At 38.1% G+C, this 25,026-nt stretch overlaps 1 protein-coding gene across 2 annotated transcripts in view; it reads left to right on the top strand.

Annotated features, from left to right (window-relative positions):
- The window catches only part of acsl2 (acyl-CoA synthetase long chain family member 2), a 90,901-nt gene extending 66,348 nt beyond the window's left edge, over positions 1–24,553 (top strand). For both annotated transcript variants that reach the window (XM_028796585.2, XM_028796605.2), the window contains exons 8-21: positions 981–1,013; positions 3,692–3,743; positions 3,841–3,914; positions 4,032–4,109; positions 4,195–4,329; positions 7,675–7,809; positions 7,897–7,992; positions 14,118–14,190; positions 14,346–14,434; positions 14,936–15,052; positions 15,134–15,277; positions 22,175–22,276; positions 22,361–22,432; positions 22,563–24,553. In XM_028796585.2, the coding sequence (XP_028652418.1) occupies positions 981–1,013; positions 3,692–3,743; positions 3,841–3,914; positions 4,032–4,109; positions 4,195–4,329; positions 7,675–7,809; positions 7,897–7,992; positions 14,118–14,190; positions 14,346–14,434; positions 14,936–15,052; positions 15,134–15,277; positions 22,175–22,276; positions 22,361–22,432; positions 22,563–22,703 (1,341 nt within the window). In that variant the 3' untranslated portion in view covers positions 22,704–24,553. The remainder of the gene's footprint in view (positions 1–980; positions 1,014–3,691; positions 3,744–3,840; positions 3,915–4,031; positions 4,110–4,194; positions 4,330–7,674; positions 7,810–7,896; positions 7,993–14,117; positions 14,191–14,345; positions 14,435–14,935; positions 15,053–15,133; positions 15,278–22,174; positions 22,277–22,360; positions 22,433–22,562) is intronic.
- Positions 24,554–25,026: the final 473 nt, after the last annotated feature.

Here is a 25,026-nt window from a genome sequence, read left to right as displayed (position 1 = left end):
GCACAGTGCAGTTTGAAGACCAAAGTGCGGTCCAAAGTGACATCTAGGTATTTCAGAAGCAGGCACTGTTGGAGCTCTTAGCCGCAACACATGATGTTTAGCTCACATCTTGCCTCTCTGTTGTTGAATGTGGAAGGCACAGACTTGTCTTGCTCGGGTTTGACTTAAGTTGGTTGGCATTGTAATATAGTTAGAGTTCTTTCAGTCTTGCACAGTTTCATAAAATGAACTTCAATATCAACAAAGGAACTAAAAGAGCACAAATAAATAATGCCAAGCCAACATGTCTGACAAGCAACATAATGATATAACCCTAGCTAACTAATACTATGGCATACCAGCACCCTGATTCCTTCAAAATACCCTTCTAGGGCTCCCACAAACACTGTCAAATTCTGGAGCCACCTTAGTACAGCACCTGATTGCAGTCCCCAATTTAAATTTATTTCTAAGTTCTACTTTACATGCACTTGAGATGTTTGCCTTTTTGCATTAAAAGCCATGTCTTATTACCTACATTTTGAACTTGCTACTCCCAACAAGTGTAATTTGTGAGTGAGTCTCATGTAGAAGGAATCTTAAGCTTTGGCCATTTGAAAATTTCCTTCAAGGTCACACAAACCGGTGACAACTTTTAATTCTTACTGGCTACAGGATGAGTTCTTGGTGTGAATTATATTCTCATATGACACCACTTTGGTCCTCCATCTGTCTTAAGCTTATTCTCTCTAACAGCAAATTCATGGCTGTGCAGCCTGTCAGAATAATTATGTTAAGTAATCCTGTGCAGTGATGTGTTTTTAGTCTTTTAAGTGTCATTTCTCTGTACCATTATGGTGCCATCTTCAAGACATTTGCTTTTTGAATAATATGAAAGAATCTTCAATGACACAAGTGGTAAAAAATAAAAAATTAATAATAAACTGAGCCCAAAAGCACTGAACAAGAACAACCATCTGTCTGATTTCCCCTGTTTTTAGGAGCTTGGGCGGCAGAACCATCGGGACCCTGTGGTGAGTGTTTTTAAACACTTGGTTTTTTTTTTTTCTTGATTTATTGGTATAATTAATGCATACAGAAGTATTAAAATGGATTGACAATAAGGGAAAAATATATAAACAGCCTATAAGCAATGGAAGGAAATTAATTCTGATTTCTATATGTAAACTTACAATCCTTAATTTCTTCAGCATTGTCTTGTTCACGGGAAGTTCAGTTCACGGACACCATTTGCATATTTGAGAACATGTTGCTGGTATTTTCGTACTTCTAAATACTGTAACGTAGTATACAAGTGTAACAGTGTGTAACACCAGGAGACCTGGGTTGGGAGATCCTTATCCTTGAAGTGGCTCCTTACAAGCTAGACTCAGAAGTATTTCCCACAGGTCAGATTTGTAGCCAGGAAACACTTCTGGGACAAGTGGTGCTTCACTCCCAGCAACACCTAAGGATGGCCTGTTGAAACTACATCCCCATGCAACTCCATGGGTGCCCAAATGGGAACTTCACCAGACGAATGCTGTCACCTAGCATATTGGGGAATGCATATGGCCCCAGATGGCAGTTTTTTCTAATGTCCTTACATCATTTTGACCTTCCAACTGGGAAGGTACCATGAGCCATTCCAGTGAGAATAAGAAGGGTCATGTTGCATTGCAAATCCCTGGTGTGTATTCCAAAACCCTCACTTTATCCCATAGCAGTGCTGTAGCCAGATATGGCGCCTTCAGAAAGAATTCGGATGTCTTCACGTTTTTCAAATTTTGTTATGTTGCAGTCTTGTGCCTATATTATTTAAATTAATTTTTTCCCTCCTCAAGCAACAGTCAAAACCAGAGAAAGACCAAGCAAAAACAGGATTTTAGGATTGTTTTGCAAATTTACTCAAAATAGGATGGATTGGTGGCTCTGAGGATAGAGATCTGCACTGGCAATCGGAAGGTTGCAGGTTCGAATCCTGTAAATGCCAGAAGTTACTCTGCTCCATTTGGCCCTTGAGCAAGGCCTTTAACCTGCAATTGCTTTGACCTGGGTATGACGTTAACCTGCATCCAGCCCTTCAAGCAGGTCCTCTAACTTGCAGGGAAAACTTGCAGTCCAGCCACTGTAAAAACCTCACACTGTTCCAATGTGGTGCTGATGTTTCTTCCGTTGCATGGCTGCACTTGTGTCCCTGCCTGAGTGGTTCGTTGTGTGGTGGGTGCAGCAATGTGCTGTAATCGTAGCATGCTCCCAACCCCTTATTTAAAATAAAAACATCACATCACATTAAGTATTCAGACCCTTTGCTTTTGCCCATTCTGTTGATCATTGTTGAGATGTTTCTACACCTTGTTTGTAGTCCACCTGTGGTAAATTCAGTTGATTAGACTGATTAGTAAAGGCACACACACATATATATATATATATATATATATATATATATATATATATAATATAGAAGGTCCCACAGCTGAGCAAAACTGAGTCATGTTGACGGAATTGCCTGCAATGCTTAGAGATAGGATAGTGTTGAGGCACAAATCAGGAAAAGCTACCCAAAAAAAAAAAAAATCTACAGCAGTGACAGTTCCCAAAAGCACAGTGGCCTCCTTAACTTTTAAATAAAATAAGTCTGGAATAGCCGCAACTCTTCCTAGAGCCAGCTGCCTGACCAAACAGAGCAATCAAGGGAAAAGGACCTTGGTCAGAGAGGTGGTCAAGAACTTGCTTTTCACATTGGCGGAGCTCCAGGCAGACAACCACCACTGTAATACTCTATTAAGTTGAGCCAATTTTAGTTTGTAGAAAGGCAAACAAATAAGTCTTAGAATATAAGAAACAACATTCTTTGGTCTTTATGAAGCCAAAGTTGAACAGACAAACATCATATTTGAGTGAAACCAAGCACCACTCATACAATACCATTTCAACGGTGAAATGATAGAGGCAGCGTCATGCTGTGGGGCTGTTTTTCAGTGACTGGGTGAAGCAAAATACCAAGTTACCCTTAATGGAAATTTGCCAAAAGTGTTCTGGACCTCAGACTGGGCTTAAGGTTGACCTTCCAATAGGTCACAAAGTAAAGACAACATTAGAGTGGCTTAGGGACAACTCTTGGAACATTCTTGATTAACTCAGCCAGAATCTAGACTTGGGCCTAATTGAACATCTCTCTGGAGGGACCTGCAAACCTTTGTCCACCTGAGGATCTGCAGAGAAGGATAGCAGAAAATCCCCAAATCCAACTGTGTGAAGCTTGGTGCGTCAACTCCAAGAAGACTCCAGACTGTAACTTGCTTTGTAATCCCTGACAAAGGGGCTTCAACTAAGTATTGAGTAAAGGGTCTGAATACTTGTATCAATGTGAAATTTCACGTTTTTATTTTTAATACATTTTCAAAAAATCCTAAAATCCTATTTTCACCTTGTCATTTTGTGTTATTGAGTGTTGAGGGAAAAGTGAATTTAAATTATTTTAGAATAAGGCAGCAAAATAACAAAATGTGTAAAAAGTTTCTAAATGGCACTGTACTATATATTCTCTCTAGCATTCCTGTTATGACTTGCTGCTTTTCCAATCTAAATATTAGCTTGGTGACATGGTCCTTAGGCAATGTGTTGTGTGGAGAAGTAGAACGAAAGAACTGCAGAATCACACTAGGAAGAAATGTGAACTACAGACTTATGGATTTATTTTTCATTTCAGCCTCCAAAACCAGATGATCTTGCAGTAGTTTGCTTTACAAGTGGAACCACAGGTAAGGTATCTTGCTGACTGTTTTCATTTTAGAAACCTCCATCATAGTTTTGAGAGTGGGAATTACATTGGATAAATATGTTATGTAATTGTCACAGGCAAACCCAAAGGAGCAATGATCACACATGGAAATATTGCTTCTAACACATCATCTGTGATCAAAATACTAGAGGTAAGTGTGTTGTATTGCAGCAGAATTGCACTTGTATGTGTGAGGCAATGGGGATATCTTGGATGTAGACATTTTCTTATGATTGTGGCAATCTAAGCCAAGCATGTCCTGTTGCAGGGGTCATTTGTGATTCGCCAGGAGGATGTTTCCATTTCATACTTGCCACTTGCACATATGTTTGAAAGAATGATCCAGGTATAGTTCCTGCCTTTCTTACAATAGCAGAACACTGGAATTATATGCTTGTCTCTTATCTTTACTAATTCAGCTGTCTATGTAGGTGTCAATGTTCTGCCATGGTGCACGTGTAGGCTTCTATCAAGGAGATATCCAACTTCTAATGGATGACATAAAGACCCTGCAGCCCACGTTCTTTCCAGTAGTTCCACGGCTCCTAAACCGCATCTATGACAAGGTGAGAAGCATTCAGCAGTTCCAATTTAGTGTCCTCCACCAACACTACATGTCTTAGTTTCTGACTATTTAATGGCGGCATTGTGGTTACTCAAGCTTTGTTTATCTTGATTCTTGTAATATTATTATCAAACCTATACTGTGTCTTTAAATTAACAATGAAAATAACTGTTTAAAGGTTAGATTAAGTTAAAGGAAAAATATCCGTACAATTATTAATACCTATAGAGGTAAAATTCTGTTACAACAAATATCTTTAAAACGAAATTTTCATTACAACAAAGTATTTTTATGGTCTCCATATGACATGAGTCTATATTAATCTCGTTACAACGAAATACATTCAGCAGATACTTTCATTACTACAAAGTGCCAAAAAGACCTTGAAATACCTGAATGAATCATCCACGGAGCAGTTAGTTCTGTGGTCGCAGCTCAGTTGTGCACAACGATCCCCAAACAGAAACATTGTCATTTTTTTTTTTCTTCGAACTTTCCTTGTATTTTTTTTTTTTTTTTGCTGTTTTTTTTCAGTGGTTTTCAGTGATACCTTTTCCTTGTTGCTCGTCAACATTGGAAAAACATCCATTGGAATTTAACTCATTGTCACCCTCCTATAGAAACGGCAGACACGTAAAAATGATAACAGTTCATATTAGCAAAAAAAACCTAAAATTTTTGCGGCTCTCGATTCCAGCAAAAAGAAAAAAAGACGTTGCCAGTGAATTCAGGAATTCCGCCAGCAACACTGTCACCTGTCTTGAAAGAGCGAGCAAAAAAAGAAGAAAAATCTCGGGTTGCAAATGTATGCGAACTGCTGCATTTGAAGACATCGAAAAAGCCATTTTTATGTGGTTCAGTGATACTTGTTCAAGAAACATTCCTATTAATGCGGCACTCATTCAAGAAAATGTGAGGTTTCTAAACTCTCTTGGGACCTCTCCCAACTGGACAACACGCTGAAGAGTGTCTTGAAGTGCGATCACCGCGTCTGTGGAAGACTTTATCCATTGCCAGGGCAACAGCAGGCTCACAGCTCTGCTGTGGCTCTTCACCGAAGCAGACAGAAAAGATCTCGATGGGTGATGCAAGGAACATTGTAAATGCAGGGAACAGTATTACTTGGCCACTAATCTGGTCACAACCCTGCCTAACTGCTGTCTGTGCATAGGCAAGTGGCAGATCCCGCTACAGTAAATAACCATGTTTCAAGCTGAATAAAGACCGGGACTTCTAGCGCGACCATGATCTTTTAGAATTTGCTTTTGTTACACTTCAGTGCAGCACACACGTGGCAATCATGTTTGGGATGCACTTCAGTGTGTCGTTCCTGATTAGTGGGGGGGATCCCAAAAGAGTTCGGAAACCTCACAATATTAAGAGCAACAGGATGATTCGACTTCTGATTGATAATTGTGCTGCCCACAACATGCTTCCACATTTAGATAATGTTCATGTTGAATTCCTCCCACCCAATTGCACAGCAGTGCTTCAGTCATTGGATTTGGGCATCATTTGCACCCTGAAAGTGTATTATCGCAAGGAAATGCTGAAAAACATTCTCGTCAGCATAACTTGTAGACAGAAGGAGATTAAAATTAACGCGAAAGAAACTATTGAAATGATTGCAAAAGCCTGGACGCAAGTTAAAGAAAGCACTATAGCGACAAATACAGAATCCCATTACTACGAAATATTTTTTAGGTCCCTGGCAGTTCATTGTAATGGAATTTTACCTGTACCTTAAAATGTAAACCCATTTATCGATATCAGAATCACACCTCAACAATATACATTGGGTGCTAAATTCATCATACTACTTCTTCATCAAGAAAATATTCCACAAATCAAGCACCCTCACCATACAAATCATATCACAAATGTCATAAGAGATAACATAAAAGCAACAGCATCAAAGGAAATAGTATCAAAACCATCAAAAGGAAAATCAACCACAAGTTGTGAAAGGAGGACTGGTCACAATAAACCAAATTACAGATACTATATATCTCGACTTGTGGAGTGAGCCCTAGAGGACTACCCATCCTCAATCATGGAATATACCTCTGGATCCACAATAAGACAGATCAGTCGAAAGTTAATGTCCTCCCTTCTGTAGCAGAAGTCGTCACTCCATTTCTTACTTCCCTCTCTTCATGTTTCAGAAACCGGCTTAGTTACTTTACATTACTTTCACATGGGCAATAGTGCACTATAACTTAGACACATTAGGAGCACATTACCAAAACATATTAAGCTTTGCATATCATCCTTATACATGCAAAAAGAAAACACCTTTCACACCGAAACAATGCATAAGTAATGTAGAAAAAATCAGCAAAAATCTAACCAACAAATTATCCAAAATAAAGTTAAACCATACCTGGAAGTAGTAAGGTACATACTGATATCTACAAGTCATAAAATATCAAATTAGATTTCACCTGTAATGACACCAATCAGTGGTTAACTCTTAAAATAAAAAGTAAAAATAAATAACACGTGTGTGAGTCAGACATCTACAAATAACCCCCAAGTATCAAAAAATACTATAAAATAAAACTAAAGTGGAAGCATACATACATTGTTGTATGATGGTAATAAATCTGAGGGATCCATATATATTCATTGGTCATCATAACTGATAAAGTTGCAGACCATTGTACCCACTGACATTTTGTCATGAACTGGAGGAATGTCGAAAAAAACTGGGGTACACTGAAGTACGTATATATCAAAGCAAACATGTTTGAGCATTTCTAAATGAAAGATTGGCAGGTCTAATAAATGCTCTGCTTTTATTCCATTTTATTGTAATATCTGTCTACAAATGGCGGATGAGGCTTTGAAATGGAACTTTTTTATTGCACTGAAAGTTTTGTTCGACAACATAAAGGTGTAGCAATGAGTGTGGCGTTTAGCCCCAGCGTTGCTAATCTGTATGTGGCTAATTTTGAACATTCCTATGTTTACGCGAGATCTAACCCGCATAAGATTAGGATAGTAATAGGATAATAGAATCGCACTTCTCTCTTACTGTGATGTTCTTTTCTAAGCAAGTGTATATTTGAATATTTCTGATGGTTATAGTGAGAGTGGGTTTCTCTTGATTCGTGGTCAGCCCAGATGTACTTTGTACTGTTTCTGTTAGGTTTGCTACACTCACACGTTTATTTATGGTCAGTATGGCTTTGATCTTTGTACTAAGTTTGGCTGCCCTGCCATAGCAGAAGAGTTGCCTTACTGTTTTGATCACAGCCTTCTCTGCAGTTTTCTAATTTCTGCATCTCTTTTTGACGTGTGCTTCTTTGCTGTCTTTTTCCTAAACCGTTTTCTCCCCTGCCAGATCCTGGGCTCTGTTTCATCACCACTCAAGAGATCATTGCTACAGTATGCTGTGCGAAGGAAACAGTCTGAACTGAGCAGTGGAATTGTGAGAAACAACAGCTTATGGGACAAGATACTATTCAATAGGATTCAGGTAGTTTTACGATTCAAGACCTGTAAGACAAAGTATTAGTTCTCATCTCTTTTTAATTGACTTGAAAGCATTGTTGCTGTTTTTCAGGCCAGTCTCGGAAGTAACCTGAGGTTTATTTTAACTGCATCAGCACCAATATCTCCCACAGTCCTGTCATTCCTTCGAGCAGTGCTCGGTTGCTTGGTAAGCCTGTCTTTGACATTTGTGCATTTGCATTTCTGTACTGACACACTGTATGTTTCGCTCTTACTTTTGTGACCATCTAGCAGACCATAAAAAGATAGTTTAGATTTTATAGTTATATTGGTGAGTGGTGTAGTGCCTTTAAAGTGACAAAGCACAAAGATTTCTCTAAATAGGAATAAGAAAATGAACCATAGCTAGAAACCAAGCTAAAACTCATAGCCAAGAATCAGTTCCTGTATATCTTCTGCCAAAGCCTAAACAGAAACCAAAAGTCAAAATGAGAAGTTTTTATACTGGCGGTTAAAAATAAAGCAAAGCAAACCACACACTAAAGAAAACTCACTTCAATGTTGGATGACATAAGAGTGCATGGTTGGTGACCATACAAACCACTTCTCAATGTAAATGGACACTTGTGTGCTTCACGTTGGTATCCACAGGAGAAAATGAAGCAAGAACCACGGAATGTAAAAGTCCTATACAAAAAGAAGGCATGAAAATATAAACTGGACTTAAAGCCCATTTTAAATAATTTTTCAGAGTGCATAAATCAAATTCAGCAGTAGTCAAAACCCTTATGGCCAAAAAAAGTTTTTTATAAAAAAAAAAAAAAAAAAAAAGGTGCATAAAAAAAGATTGAGGAAAAATTAAAAAAAAAAAAAAAAAAAAAAGGACCAAATCTTACCCGGCAGTTTTCCTTAGTAGCAGAGAGGAAGAATGTTAAGTCACAATGTCGGTAAGTTTTAAAAAAATAAATAAAATAAGCGAAACTAAAACTGGGAGTTCAAAGACAGGAAAACATAATACAATACAATACCTGAAGGACATTTGTCCCAGAACTTCTCCCATTTCTGGAAACATTTCCTGTACCCATCTTTTGTTCACATGTCTAGATCTTCCTGCGTTTGTTGCTAGATTTCTTCTACAGTAGCAAATCTTTGCTTCAGTCTGTTTTAATTTTGGTAGCTAAACAAACTCACAGGGAGCAAGACCTGGTAAATACAGAAGGGTGCAAAGAAACAACCACATTGCTTTTGATCAAAAACACTTTGACTGACAACTCGGAGTGTGCAGGTGTGCTGTCATGTTGCAAAATGCAGTTTTGTGTGTGCCGCTACTCCAGACAATTTCTTCCTGATGCTTCCCATAGATGCCTCAGCAGTTCCGTGTAATGTTGTAGATGTAACAGTCTGTTTACAGAGAATGAACCGTTTATTAATAAGTCCACCACAAAAGTGACCATCATTGTCTCTTGCAAATCTGCCATGGTAGGTTGCGGAAAAAAGTTGTTGAAGTCACCTATGCAATTGCAGAATAAGAACCAGAAATAACGCACTCGATTAACTCTGCACAATACTACTGGGCTGATTAACCAGACTGTAAATATAATTTACCTTGTGGCATATTGAAGAACTACACCCTACTCCCATTCTATTGACTGATTTTTGGGAATTTTTTGGGTCCCCCCTCATACACAAGATCTTCCTAGAGCTCTTGCTCAGCCCAGTGCCCAATTCTAGAAAGCAAAGCAAAATAAGCTATTTTGCCTTTTTATTTTTACTTTTTTTATATTGATAGGTTTTATTTTGAAAGAAAAAAAATTACAACTGAAAGTTTTCCCTACAACATTTAAAACTCTGACAGAGAGTTAGTGGAACGTTAGCTTATATATTGAAAGTCGACATGACATCATACACTAAATTTGCAAAATGCACACTGGAACACCACCCATGTATAGCAGTATGCTCATCACATCCATGGCAGAAAACAAAACAAACTACAAAACAGGGGCAACCTAAACATTAGCATAACAGTAAGTGAGACATTCAAAAAGTATAAATGGTACTAATTAGAAAAAAAGGAGAACACACAAAATTGAAATATCAGTTTCATTGATTAACAAATCTACAAGCAGAAGGCAGTTTCTCATCTATAGCTTCTCTTTGGACATATTTATAAGGAATCCCACACCACAATTTTCCCTGCATATTTAAGAAGACCTTCTGCAATTAACCTTGCACTTGATGGATCTTTGATACCCTGTATATAAACAACATTTATGGTTGTTGATATTTGTTATATTTTGTTGATTAGTTTTTGAATACTACAGTCCCCCCTGTCTTTCCCCTTAGCAATACTGAAAGATTTTAAAAATATTACAAAGGATGTCTCAGAATAGTTTTCATTCATATTACCATATATGAATAAAATTACTCAAATCATCGAAGTGGATTTTAAATGTATTAGTCTTTCTTTCTACATAGTAGTTTATTACAAAAGACAAAGAAAATACATCTATCCCAGGAGTTGTTTTGGAAAATGTCTCTTAATGTATTTGTTTGGAGTAGTCAGACAGCTTAAACATTTGAGGTTGTTCACCATTTTTAAACCTGCATTTGTATACACCTAGAACAGGGGTAGGCAACGTCGGTCCTGGTGAGCCGCAGTATGTGCAGGTTTTTGTTCCAACCCAGTTCCTTAACGAGAACTCAATTATTGCTGATGAAGCACATATTGCTTAAGTGACATTTTGATGCTTCATTTTAGTGGTCTCGCTTGTTAAGGTTCTCCAACCTTAATTGCTTATTTCAATCTTAAACTGCTGCATTCAGTGTTTTAATTGCTCCTTATTAGCAATAAGATGTAAAAGACAAAGCAGCCAGCAGTTCTCCAGCTAGCTTTTTTCCAATTACATCTGTGTGTGTTCATCATGCACTGTTTGATTTAATAAAACACTTAATAGAAAAATGTGACAGACTGAAAATGATCTGTTTTAGGCTTCATATCATTTGGATGATATCCTTGGAAAGGAAAAAAATCTACGATATAAAAGCCTTACATTGCACAGACTAACAAGCCATAAAATTAAATAAGGTCTGAGATTGGCAATGATTGGTTTCTAATTAAGCAATTGGGTTGGAATGAAAACCTGTGGCCACTGCGGCTCACCAGGACCGACGTTGCCTACCCCTGACCTAGAACATTTTTGAATTTACCGTTTATTAATATACTAGCATAGAGAAATTTCCATTTTTAAAATGGGCTTAATTATATAATGGTAAGTCCACCTGTTTCGATCGTTTCCTGCATTTATAAACCTCTGTTTACCGGATATGCCAACCCTTAAACCCTCTTTCTTTGTACGTCTTATTGCTTTTCTTTGTTGGATATTCCAGCCCTGTTGTGAATGTCGTGGTGCCCAGACACACAAATGTATGCCGCATGGTTTACTATCTTACCTTTGTTCATCAGACATTCCCGCCTTCTTGTGGATGCAGGGGATGACAGACGTCTTACTGCTTTATATATACTAGGGGGCTTTGCTTCCTGCTCGCTTCCTTTGCCAACCCCTGGGCCAGTGCTACTCTCTAGCCACTTTGCGGTTTTGCCGCTCACGTATGGGGATGCGGATGTACAATTTAAACAGATTATTTTAATGGGAATTGTTACATATGCATAATAGAACTAACTATTTTACATTACAGTGAGTAATTGGCTCTAGTAAAAAAGTAGAAAAACGTAAAAAATTGAAAGAAAATGATGTTTCATGTTGCATTAGAGGTATTCATTGCGTTATACATTTTCGTTCTATTTGGGTTTAAAATTAACATGTAAATACTTTTTAAACTTTTACTGTAAAACTTCAGTAAAAACAATTTTTTGAATAAAATTTTCATCCATATCGCATTGAATTGTGATTCTGTGTTTGGACTTACATCGTGACAATACAACATATAACTGCCCATGAGTGAATTTTGTTTCTTTCTCCCTAATAAATAAATTACTTTTTCAAATGTTTGTCTCTCGGATTTGTTAATTATCTTTGCAAAAACTATTCTAATGGGAAACTGTTAACGTTTTAATATGAAAATATATATATGTATATATACACAGTGCATCACTTTTTTCACATTTTGTTATGTTACAGCCTTATTCCAAAATAGATTACCCCATAATGACAACGTGAAAAAAGTTTACTTGAGGTTTTTGCAAATTTATTAAAAATAAAAAAACTGAGAAATCCCATGTACATAAGTATTCACGGCCTTTGCTCAATACTTTGTCGATGCACCTTTGGCAGCAATTACAGCCTCAAGTCTTGTTGAATATGATGCCACAAGCTTGGCACACCTATCCTTGGCCAGTTTCGCCCATTCCTCTTTGCAGCACCTCTCAAGCTCCATCAGGTTGGATGGGAAGCGTCGGTGCACAGCCATTTTAAGATCTCTCCAGAGATGTTCAATCGGATTCAAGTCTGGGATCTGGCTGGGCCACTTGAGGACATTCAGAGTTGTCCTGAAGCCACTCCTTTGATATCTTGGCTGTGTGCTTAGGGTCGTTGTCCTGCTGAAAGATGAACTGTCGCCCCAGTCTGAGGTCAAGAGCGCTCTGGAGCAGGTTTTCATCCAGGATATCTCTGTACATTTCTGCAGTCATCTTTCCCTTTATCCTGACTAGTCTCCCAGTTCCTGCCGCTGAAAAATATCCCCACAGCATGATGCTGCCACCACCATGCTTCACTGTAGGGATGGTATTGGCCTGGTGATGAGCGGTGCCTGGTTTCCTCCAAACATGACGCCTGGCATTCACACCAAAGAGTTCAATATTTGTCTCATCAGACCAGAGAATTTTCTTTCTCATGGTCTGAGAGTCCTTCAGGTGCCTTTTGGCAAACTCCAGGCGGGTTGCCATGTGCCTTTTACTAAGGAGTGGCTTCCGTCTGGCCACTCTACCATACAGGCCTGATTGGTGGATTGCCGCAGAGATGGTTGTCCTTCTGGAAGGTTCTCCTCTCTCCACAGAGGACCTCTGGAGCTCTGACAGAGTGACCATCGGGTTCTTGGTCACCTCCCTGACTAAGGCCCTTCTCCCCCGATTGCTCAGTTTAGATGTCCGGCCAGCTCTAGGAAGAGTCCTGGTGGTTTCGAACTTCTTCCACTTACGGATGATGGAGGCCACTGTGCTCATTGGGACCTTCAAAGCAGCAGAAATTTTTCTGTAACCTTCCCCAGATTTGTGCCTCGAGACAATCCTGTCTCGGAGGTCTACAGACAATTCCTTTGACTTTATGCTTGGTTTGTGCTCTGGCATGAACTGTCAACTGTGTGACCTTATATAGACAGGTGTGTGCCTTTCCAAATCATGTCCAGTCAACTGAATTTACCACAGGTGGACTCCAGTTAAGCTGCAGAAACATCTCAAGGATGATCAGGGGAAATAGGATGCACCTGAGCTCAATTTTGAGCTTCATGGCAAAGGCTGTGAATACTTACGTACATGTGCTTTCTCAATTTTTTTATTTTTAATAAATTTGCAAAAATCTCAAGTAAACTTTTTTCACGCTGTCATTATGGGGTGTTGTGTGTAGAATTCTAAGGAAAAAAATGAAATTTAATCCATTTTGGAATAAGGCTGTAACATAACAAAATGTGGAAAAAGTGATGCGCTGTGAATACTTTCCGCATGCACTGATAGATATATCTATATCGATATATCTATATATCTATATCTCATATCTGTATCATTATATATATATATATATATATATATATATATATATATATAAATAGATAGAGATATATATCTATATATAATAGAGATGTACAAGTCACTCAATCTGCTTGAAGCCCATATATTTAAAAAGAATATATGTATATATTAATTTTCTTATTTTTTTTTTTATAAATTATATATAAAGATGATGTCCCTCATGCAGGTTAAGTAACTTACTCAAGATCACACAAGGGTTGTAAAGTTAAATTTCTTAACCTTTACACCATTTTCTTATAAACATACAATTACATATACTGTACTTATATAATTTACTAAATTGCTATTACAGTTGTAATTTGTGTAGTAAATTGAACTTAATATTATTTGTAAAAATAAATCGCTACATATGACCAGAATAAAAACCTCTTTACTGTGTTGTGCGATGTGAAAGTCAACAGCTGAAAATCTATCTACACATTAGGAGGCATTTCTTGTTTTACTTTTTAGAAAGGGTTCACTGCACTAAAAAAACATTTTTGTAAAGCTGGCACCATCTACAGGCCAACTTCAAAAAGCATACTTGTTGGAATTAATTCTGATGCTGTTTTTTCAACTCTTTCATATTACAGATTTTTGAAGGCTATGGACAGACGGAGTGTACAGCTGGCTGTACATTTTCCATGCCAGGAGACTGGACTGCAGGTACCCAGTCGTAGTAGGACACAAGCCCCCTTCCTTTATTCATTTTCATGATATATTCAAGACATTTTCATGATGAATCTGTATACGGTTGTTTGTATTAAAACTCGGAGGTCGCCTAAAGCAGAGAAAAACATGATTGGATTTTGTATATCTAGGTCATGTCGGAGCCCCACTACCATGTGCCATGGTGAAAGTTGTTGATATTGAGGAGATGAACTATTTTGCTGCTAACAGTGAAGGAGAGGTAAGAAAGGAAGGATACTCTGGATAACTTTGTACTTGTAGTTAAATACCTGTGAGTATAGGAAGGGGTAGCAGGGCTGAAAAAAGTGGCAAGTTACAGAGTTACAAGACCATCACTTTCCAATTGAGCACTCCCAGGGAGTAAAAGAGACTGAAAAATTGAGACTCATTAACAAATAGGATGCAGTAAATTTCATTCATGCGTTATTGTTAATTTTGTTGAGTATTGTTTTATTATTTTGTTTAAATCAAACTACTGTATTATGGCACCCTGTCCATGGATTGTTTCTGCCTTGCACCTGATGCTTGCTGGGACAGGCTACAGCTGCCCCATTACCCTGCACTGGATAAGCTGGTTAGGACGATGGGTGGATTTTGTTACCATAATGGCTTACAATATCCATTTTAGACACTATAATTTAATTATAAATGTTATTATGGCCAAAGGTCCAATATTTCATATCCAGATTAATGGAAGCATGTTTTTTTTTATTCTTGTCAGATTTGCATCAAAGGGCCAAGTGTTTTTAAAGGTTACCTAAAAGATCCAGAAAGAACCGCAGAAGCATTGGATTCTGATGGCTGGCTTCACACAGGTGATGTTGGAAAATGGCTGCCGGTGAGTCCCTATTTAATCGAATTGAGTCATAGACATGGATAACTTGATGTGTTGTAACTTTTAGTAGTCTTCTTCCTGTAGAATGGAGTCCTGAAAATTATTGATCGGAAGAAGCACATATTCAAACTTTCACAAGGAGAGTACATTGCACCTGAGAAGATAGAAAACATCTACGTGAGAAGCGCCCCTGTGCTCCAAGTGTTTGTACATGGAGACAGCCTACAGGTAAGCAGACTGTACAACACATTCTACACTCATAAGGCTCTGCCAAATCTTATTATTACGATTTCCAGTCACTTTCCACAAGCCCAAGGCTAGAATTTTAAAACAAAATGAAAAATTCACATTTGCATAAAATACATCAGACAAATGAATGAAAGAAAATTTGTAGTTGGTAGTCAGTACTTCACGTTTCTATAGAAATTAATTAATCTTTGAATAACATCTGGCCTAAGTTCTTAAAACAAAAGTCTTTAAGGTTAATACTTATAGGAAAACCATTTTAATGTTTAATGTCTCATGTTAATTCATATTTTTGATATCTGTAATTGCATTTTGACTAGGCAGAATATGAGTTAGATGTCTAATTACATTTTGATGGACTTTCATAGACTTTCTATTAGAGATAACTGTAATCACATTTTGAGACACTTGGATGACAATTACAGATATTTTTAATGTTTGAATTAAACATTTTTTTAAATTCTTGATGTCAAAAATGCAGTTGTAACTTGTCAAAACACAATTGACCGTATCTTAAATTTATAATTTTTTAATTATTCAAAATTATTGACATCTGCTATTCACCTTTTACTGGTCAAAGGGCATTTAGATATCTTTAATTCAAGATTGGCATAACTATAAACTAAACTATAATTGCATAACTGCTTAAATAATAATTATGAGACGTTGGCAAGCTTGCCATTTTTATCGGCTCCCCTGCACCTGGCACTTCAAACAAATCCAAATAATATCATGTGATATCATCTACTATTAAATTCTGCTCCATACTTGTAATATTTTTATTTTTATATTTGTTTAGGATTACTTGTGTTCTGTTCTGTGTATTATATTATACTAGCCGACGCCCACCGAAGTATACGCCGGTGTAAGAATAGGAACGGAAAACGGTGAGAAAGGAATTCAGAAATCAAGAAGAAATAAATACTTCTTGAAAGATGCAGTTGTGCATAGGTGTTTTGATGGAGAAGACAGATAATGAGTCAAAAGATCTAACCGTAGAAAAAGCCACGTACAACTGACCGTGGCTGAAGACTGGTATCAGGTCTGTGCTCTGGTCTTTGGGTATCCGACAGTCCATGTAGAATTTCCGGCCAAGCAGGATTACATGTGAAAGTGATAAATAAATCAGTCTTTCCGAATTTACATATTATGGCCATGGCATCCTGATAGTTTTGTTGCATGTATCTTGGACTTCCTAGAAATGTGGACGGTAATGTGATCATTTTGCCTACACATACGTTATTTTCAGTGTTTGCTTGCAAGTACGTCTGATAGTCGTTTGTATTGTTCCACGTGCAGATCTTGTTGATGTAATCTGAGATAGCTGAGACGCGCGCCCTCTGTTTTAACATACGCATCTACGACGAACTGTTGGAATAGTTTGCCGCTGGAGTGCAAAATATTAAATGTATTCCTCATTGCTAATCTGTACGCGTAAAATTGGCATTGAGTAAGCCTTATTCTTTTGCCGGTTCTTTTATCGGGAACATGTTGCAAATCTTTGTGCCAGCCAATGTATCCGTAAGGGAATAAAAGTGAGTAAAGCATGGGATCGAATTCATATTAAGCGTGGAAATCTGTTTACAGGAGTTGCCTATGAGATAGATGCAAATGTCCCTTTCAGTAGGCGGTTTGCCATCTTCTCCGACGAAAATCGCTGCAACATCGGTGTGACATGTCGGGGCATTGTATAGTGTGGGGAAGGGTTTGGAAGAGGACGAATAGGAATCGAGAAATGCTGTGTCGGCTGCGTGTGGGCGGGACCGGTTTTGAAGTGGAAGCAGGATGAACCAGAAGAGTAATATATATGAGATTGACCCCCTTCTTTTTGACACCCACTGCACACCCAACCTACCTGGAAAGGGGTCTCTCTCTGAACTGCCTTTTCCAAAGTTTCTTCCATTTTTTCCCTACTAGGGTTTTTTGGGAGTTTTTCCTTGTCTTCTTAGAGAGTCAAGGCTGGGTGGCTGTCAAGAGACAGGGCCTGTGAAAGCCCATTGCGGCACTTCTTGTGTGATTTTGGGCTATACAAAAATAAATTGTATTGTATTGACATAACTGGCAGTGCTGGAAACCACTCTAAACAATGACTCGGGCGCCGCCGAAAGTGGTAGCCTTTTCAGCAGCTCCGTGTACGACTTTATTTTTCTACCTTTTATTTTTCTCTTTATTATTTTTTATTGATCACTCCTATCACTTTCTTTTATGTGAATTCGTTCCCTGGACACTTTTACTTTTACAACGTGGACATATGTGAATTTCCCCTTGGGATTAATAAAGTATCTATCTCTCTCTCCATCTAGGGATGGGTGCCACCTCAGTTTAAAATCTGACGTATCACAACCAACATGTCTTTACGCATGTGGGGGAGAAACCTGAGTTCTGTGGTGGAAAACTCACACCAACACAAGGGGTGCACATTCATTATGGGTTTTTTTTTGTTGTTGTTGTTTTTAATGCTTTATTTTATTTTCAAAGACCACAACATTACAATGGCATTCTATTAAGTCCATCAAATATTAATGGCAAATATTAATGGCATTACAGATACAACCATTTACTTCAAAGATGATATAGAGCAGGGGTGGGCAAAGTCATTCCTGGAGAGCCGCAGTGGCTGCGGGTTTTTGTTCCAACCCAGTTGCTTAATTAGAAAACAATCCTTGCCAAAAATTACATTTCATGGCTTGTTAGTGCTTTAACTCTGCTATGTCAGGTCATTCTCATATCCTAGATTTTTTTTTCCATTCTAAGGATATCATTCAAATACTTTGAAGTGTAAAATGGATGGGCAATTCTCAATCCTTCACTTTTTTCTTTTCTCTTTCCTTACAAGTATTTAATTAAACCAAATAGTGCACGATAAATACACACAGGTGTAAAGGGTAACAAACAAAATGGATAACTGCTGGTTTCTTTTGTCATTTGCATCTTATTGCTAATAAGGAGCAATTAAAAACTGAGAATTCAGCTGTTTAAGACTTAAATAAGCAATAAGGGTTCAAAATCTTAACGAGGGAGATAACTAAAATGAAGCAGAAGTGTTTCTAGAGCAATAAGGGCTTCTTATTAAGCAATTGGGTTGGAACAAAAACATGCAGCCACTGCGGCCCTCCAGGAATGACTTTGCCCACCCCTGATATAGAGAAAACAACGGAAACCTAAAAATACAAAGGAAAAAAAACAAAAACAAGATTCAACACCAACCCAGGAGAAAGCAAAAAAAAAAAGATATGAGCAGAAAAACACTATCTAACATTTTAAATACAGTAGAACAATTAATAGCATAAAAGAGTCAATCACAGGTCCAGCATGCTTATTCTAAAATAATCTTCATGATTTCTTGCCATGTTTTAAACAGGAAGAGTTTGATTTTGTCCAATCTGAGATAATAAGAATGTTGCTTAACCACTGAGTTAGAGAATGGGAAAGAAACAACACTTGATGTCATCAATGTAATCGGTTTTTTTAAGTTTGGATATGGGTGCCAGTTCTCATCTGGGTTTATGGATAAATCCATGTGTTTATGAGTAAAAGACTTTCTGGCTTTAGATCTAGGCTCTTATTTAATATCTCAAATTTAAGATAGAAATTTCAACTTATGGACAAATCGGATTGACGTTTGCTTTTGAATTTGCCTTGTTCGTTGACCATGTTTAATCTCCTGATCCTTTTCATTGAAAATCCTTACTGTCTCCTGTGGAGGTTGTGCAAGAACTAGTGCATGAGCAAACTGTAAGTCTTATCCTCTGTCCTGCGCCTGTTGCTGTTTACTTCTGTAGTGCCACCTATTCAGTGGATCTACCTCTGTTTTTCATTCAATAGAAGTCCTATGCTATGTGCTTTCTTCAAAAATTGTTATACTAAAAAATATTAGGAGCCCATTTTGCTTTTAATGTTGCTGAAGTTAGTTTTTCTCAATCACTCTGCTGCATTTCTTGAAACATAATTTTATATTTGCACAACAGTATGTGCATTTCTCAGAACAATATGTGCAAACCACAAAAAACGCAGTGTATTACCTGCAAAAGCAAGTAACTTGCTCAAAATGCTGTTTATGCCCCAAAAGCAAATATTTGTCAGTGAAACTGTCGGTGTCATCAGAATGACAAATCCTTGCACCATTGCCTATGAACAAGATGGTCAAAATGCATGAACATGTTTTCAATATACAGTCATATGAAATAGTTTGGGAACCCCTCTTAATTCTTTGGATTTTTGTTTGTCATTGGCTGAGCTTTCAAAGTAGCAACTTCCTTTTAATATATGACATGCCTTATGGAAAGAGTAGTATTTCAGCAGTGACGTTAAGTTTATTGGATTAACAGAAAATATGCAATATGCATCATAACAAAATTAGACAGGTGCATAAATTTTTGCACCCCAACAGAGATATTACATTAATACATATTTGAGCCTCCTTTTGTAAATATACTGTAACAGCCTCTAGACGCCTCCTATAACCTTTGATGAGTGTCTGGATTCTGGATGGAGGTATTTCTGTCCATTCTTCATACAAATTCTCTCCAGTTCAGTTAAATTTGATGGCTGCCGAGCATGGACAGCCTGCTTCAAATCATCCCATAGATTTTCGATGATATTCAAGTCAGGGGACTGTGACGGCCATTACAGATCATTGTACTTCTCCCTTTGCATGAACGCCTTTGTAGATTTTGAACTGTGTTTTAGGTCATTGTCTTGTTGGAGTATCCAACCCCTACGTGACTTCAACTTTGTGACTGATGATTGAACATTATCCTGAAGAATTTGTTGATACTGGGTTGAATTCATCCGACCCTCGACTTTAACAAGGGCCCCAGTCCCTGAACTAGCCACACAGCCCCACAGCATGATGGAACCTCCACCAAATTTGACAGTAGGTAGCAGGTGTTTCTTGGAATGCGGTGTTCTTCTGTCATGCAAAGCGCTTGTAATTGACCACCTTAAATACCTTTATATCTCATGATTGGACACACCTGTCTATAAAGTTCAAGACTTAACGAGCTAATCCAACCAATTTGGTGTTGCACGTAATCAGCATTGAGCAGTTACATGCATTCAAATCAGCAAAATTACAAGGGGACCCACATTTTTGCACAGCCAGTTTTTCACATTTGATTTAATTTCATACAACTAAATACTGCGTCACTAAAAATCTTTGTTCGTAAAACACTGCAGTACTCCGATGTTCCTAGGAAATGAAAGACATACCACTGTTATCTTTTTTTTGTTGAAAGGAGAGTAAACTATTATGCAGGCTGAGAGGGGTTCCCAAACTTTTTCATGACTGTAATTGTTTGATCTGTATTGAATATTTTGACAAGGATTTTGGTAAAACTGTCTGAAAATCCTTAAGGCAACATACAGTATATTTTCTATGTAGTATAACAATTTCTATACTACAAAGTTTCAAATTGCTGTGTTTACTGTTCAGGGATCGATTTTAAAAGACTGTAAGTAGGATTATTGGAATATTGTTTGAAAATACACAAGTGACTAACATTTTTTCAATGTCTTCAGTTTCTGTATGACAGTAATATGTAGTAGAAATAGTTTTGGTACAAAGTACAAACAGTATTGAGGGGGATTGATTGCCAGAACCTGGATATGATACAGTATTTTTTATACTGTTGTTTACTGTATTGTATAGAAATTTGTTAAAGTAACATAGTTATAAAGAAAAGAATGCCTTTTACAGCAACAAATTGCAGAAAGGAAAAAGTGCAAATGAACAGAGGAAACACTCCATAGAACGTAGTAGTGTGAGCATAGATGTACGTTTGTTATACATCCTGACGTTCTTGTTTGTCAGGCCACAGATTTTCATCCACATCACAGCAGATATTCTCACTAGCAATACAGTGTGGAAAATACCTTCTTGAATGATGGATCCATCCTCTGCAGGAGTCCATATTTATCTGTTCACATGCTGCTTTCATGGCATCCAACAAGCTCAACTGGGTATGGGGCTGATGATCATAAACCTTCCACCTCCAAGCAGAAAAAAAATCCTCAATTGGATTAAGGAAGGAGGAATAGGGTGGGAGAAATTCTATGATCATCCTGTCATGATTAGTAAACCACTCTCTGATAATGTGTGAGTGATGGGAACCTACATTATCCCAAATGATTACATATTTTGGGAGATCATTCTGGATTTGACCACTCTTGTTCAGGTATAAGACCTCTCCGTGCAGGGTGTCTAAAAAAGGTCAGAGATGGCTCCACACATTGTGATATTTCCTCCGCACTGGCCTGGAGTATCAACAGTAGCTGTGTGACCAATGACATTCCTTCCATGCCTTCTACCTTTAACCAGGTTGAAAATGCACTGGTGCTTAGAGCTGGCAAGAGGCTACCATACATTACAGGCCATTACTGATTCATAATTATGTGACAACTTTGTCAAGTTTTTTTTTTTGGGGGGGGGGGGGGGGTAATGTGCTTATGACACTGGGCACACATAAGAAAGTTTACAGAATATTGTGAGTATTAGAGACTATTAAGGATGCGTTAGAAGTTCCAGTACAGAAGAATAGTATATTATGGGATGTACTTTATTCTTGAATAACAGATTCCACACTTCTGTACTCCAAATTTAATTCAGTATCTTATGTGTATAAGATGTGAGCAGTAGTTTCACATCCCCTTTCATAGCATGTCAGACAGCGCACAGCTTTGAAGCAGTCAGAGCAGTCACGTGGTTGTAAAGTTTCGATACATTGCTTCAAAGCAGTGTGCCTCATTAAACCGATACAAGCTTCAAAGCCATGGTGTCAAATGTCCCATCCCTAGAAAACAGCCAAACCCATCCAGCCAGGTAGTCCTCTACACTGGTAAGTTTTGTTTCAGTCCAGTTCTTCTTGTTCTGTTTTCCAGTCTCATCTAATTGGAATAGTTGTTCCTGATCCAGAAGTCCTTGCTGTTTGGGCCAGTGAAAGAGGAATCGTGGGATCATATGAAGACCTCTGCAAGCATCCAGTAGGAAGCTTTTTCTTCTCTTCCTAGTACTGAAGAAAATTATGGTGTAGATGATGTACTGTACTTATCAAACGTGTTTCACAGGAAGTGAAGAAGGCCATTCTAGATGACATGACCAAGCTAGGGAAGGAAGGAGGCCTGAAGTCATTTGAGCAGGTAAGGCAGTATGTTTAGAAGTCACTGTCACATGATACACATGAAGTGGACACTTAACTTGCTCTTGTATTTATATTACTTTGTTCGTTGATCTTGCAGCTGGATCTCTAACTTTAACACTTTTCAATAGGTCAAAGATATATACCTCCATCCAGAAGCATTCACTGTCTCCAATGGACTACTGACCCCTACCATGAAGGCAAGACGGGTGGATATCAGGAAAAGGTTTCAGGAGAAGATCTCACAGCTCTACGAGAAGAACGCTTCATAATTGTTCCATATCACTCCCTAATTTTAGGTTCTCCCATGGCAACAAGTCCTCATTTTCCATTTAATAGTCTCTTCCTCGTAGCAGTTTTGAATCACAAGCCTTGGCCACTGTCTAAAGAAAACCTACTTTCATGGAGGAATGATAGGAAGACTCAGGATGAAAACTGACAGGTCATAGTCGTGGCCTGCTTCTTGACCACTAGTAATACGCTGCTGTACTTGTAGACTGACATGGACCTTATCAAGGATGTGTGCACCTTGTATGATAAACACCTAGAAAATTTTAAATGACTAAAACCAGTGGAACATTAGGACTGCATGCGTCTGTCTACTGCTATGCATGAATGACAAACTGATTTCACAGGGTTTATGACTGGAGCAGCATGAGGCATATCTGCACAGAGACTCTCTTTTTAACAAATTAACATAATTTGCATAAGAAGGCCCAGCATCTAGATCTGGGTCTAAACAGAAGTGGAGTCTTCCGGACCAAAAACTTTTTTGCGCTTGTGTATATTATTAACTAACTTCATCAGTGTGGTGATGGGTATCTCAAGAAGTGGGCAGAAGAACATTAGCTGGTCTGTACAATCAGGTTAGCCTTTTTGTATTTGTTAGAGCTATCTTTAATTAAGTAGTTGGGTGGTCCTATTGATTTAATGACAGTGCAGTTAAGTTTAATGACATATTCAGTTGTAAACCACTTGTATGCTAGATTAGGGCCTTCTATGTGGACATCTGTCCTTCTCTAAATCCATAGTAATGTCATTCATTCATCAGTCTAGACCTTAAGATCGTAAAAATGTGATATGTTTAGAGTCTAGCAAGTAAGTGGTCCCAATATGATGAGCAGCCCATCAAAACATGTAGACTGCAATCCAGGAATGGGTTTCTACGGTACTTCTGATGCTGACCCGTTAGAAGGCCAACACCTAAATGTGATGAGAGATGCACAGTGACCAAGAAAGGGATGAAAATTAGAGAAGACGAGTATCAGACAACCTTACTGTACTAGGGGACAATTGTCAAATGTCACTTCATAAAATAACCCTGTTGTTGTCAGGATGTTTTTGGTGCCTTCCTCTAGCTTTGTTACTGTGTGTGGATTATGCCATTGTTTTATAAGACAAAAGTTTAAATTTGATACGATAACTTTTGAAAGTTAACCTCTCCCTTCATATGCAGAAATTGCACTAATAATTCATAGGAGCTTGATTTGATCATCAAGTGAAGATGACAGATGATGTGTTTGTGACTTTGAGATATTTAGTGTCATCTTCAGCCAGAGATCTTAGTGTGTGTCCTTATGTCAGAAGAAGGGATGGAAGAATTGCAGTGGCTTTACTCCATAAAGGAGCATGTTAGATACCCTTCTAACCATTCATCTGACTGTTTATGATGGTTGGGTAGGATTTGTAGGTTAATAATCAGGGCATTAATCGGACAGGGCTGAACTTCCAGAGAATCAGCTGCCTTCTTAACTAGAGTGCATCTGGGAGCTTCTCCTACCGTCATGTTGCTTGTAGGTCATTTACGATTAGCGTTACGCTCTGAGTTGTCAGTAAAATGCAGCATACGAAAATGCAGGTGGTGTAGCCATGAAGAGAGCAGTTGGTTTACCAAGGATTGAGTTTTTGGGAATCCTTTGCAGGGCAATACACAAAACTATCACAATCTGTAATCAAAAAGGAGAGCACAAAAGAGGTGCAGAGCTGGAATTCTCTTTTGTTGTCAATTTGTACCTAAAAGCTACTTAATAACATTTGTATATCTGGGAAGTTTGACCTTCTGTTTTTAATACAGTAAGTAGCTGTGGCTCCAATGAGCGAGTAAATGACTACTTTCCTTGTGTCTGTGATGTATCCTTCACATTTGTGTTCACAGGGTGCCAAATGAATGATTTGCTCCAATGCAATTTCTCAACTTCTTGCCAAGTTGCCACCCACACTAGGTGATGAAGCCATTGTTTTCAGAGAGAGAGAACCTGATTTTGTGGTCCAATGGATTTCCTGATTAGAATCAATTTTAGAATTTTTTGACTTGCATATTTAAGATATAGTCCTGGGAGCAAATGGCTGTGCCCTGTGAGGAGTTTGCATGTTCATGTGGGTTTTCACCCACGTTCTTCAAGTGTCCCCCATATCCAAAGGTGTAAATGATGAGAAAGTTGATTGACAACCCTAAAGTGTCCCCATATGTGCATATAGGTATTTGAATATGCGTGCCATCATGTGGGGGACGATTCCTTCCTTGTATGGAGGCTGCTGACTGTGTACCTGGAAGAAGACCATTTAGCAAATGGATTGTATCAAATGCCTTTGATT

This window comes from Erpetoichthys calabaricus, chromosome 1 (assembly GCF_900747795.2).
Source record: "Erpetoichthys calabaricus chromosome 1, fErpCal1.3, whole genome shotgun sequence".
In the NCBI taxonomy this organism is placed as follows: Eukaryota; Metazoa; Chordata; class Cladistia; order Polypteriformes; family Polypteridae; genus Erpetoichthys; species Erpetoichthys calabaricus.
This window is presented reverse-complemented; position numbering and strand designations above follow the sequence as displayed.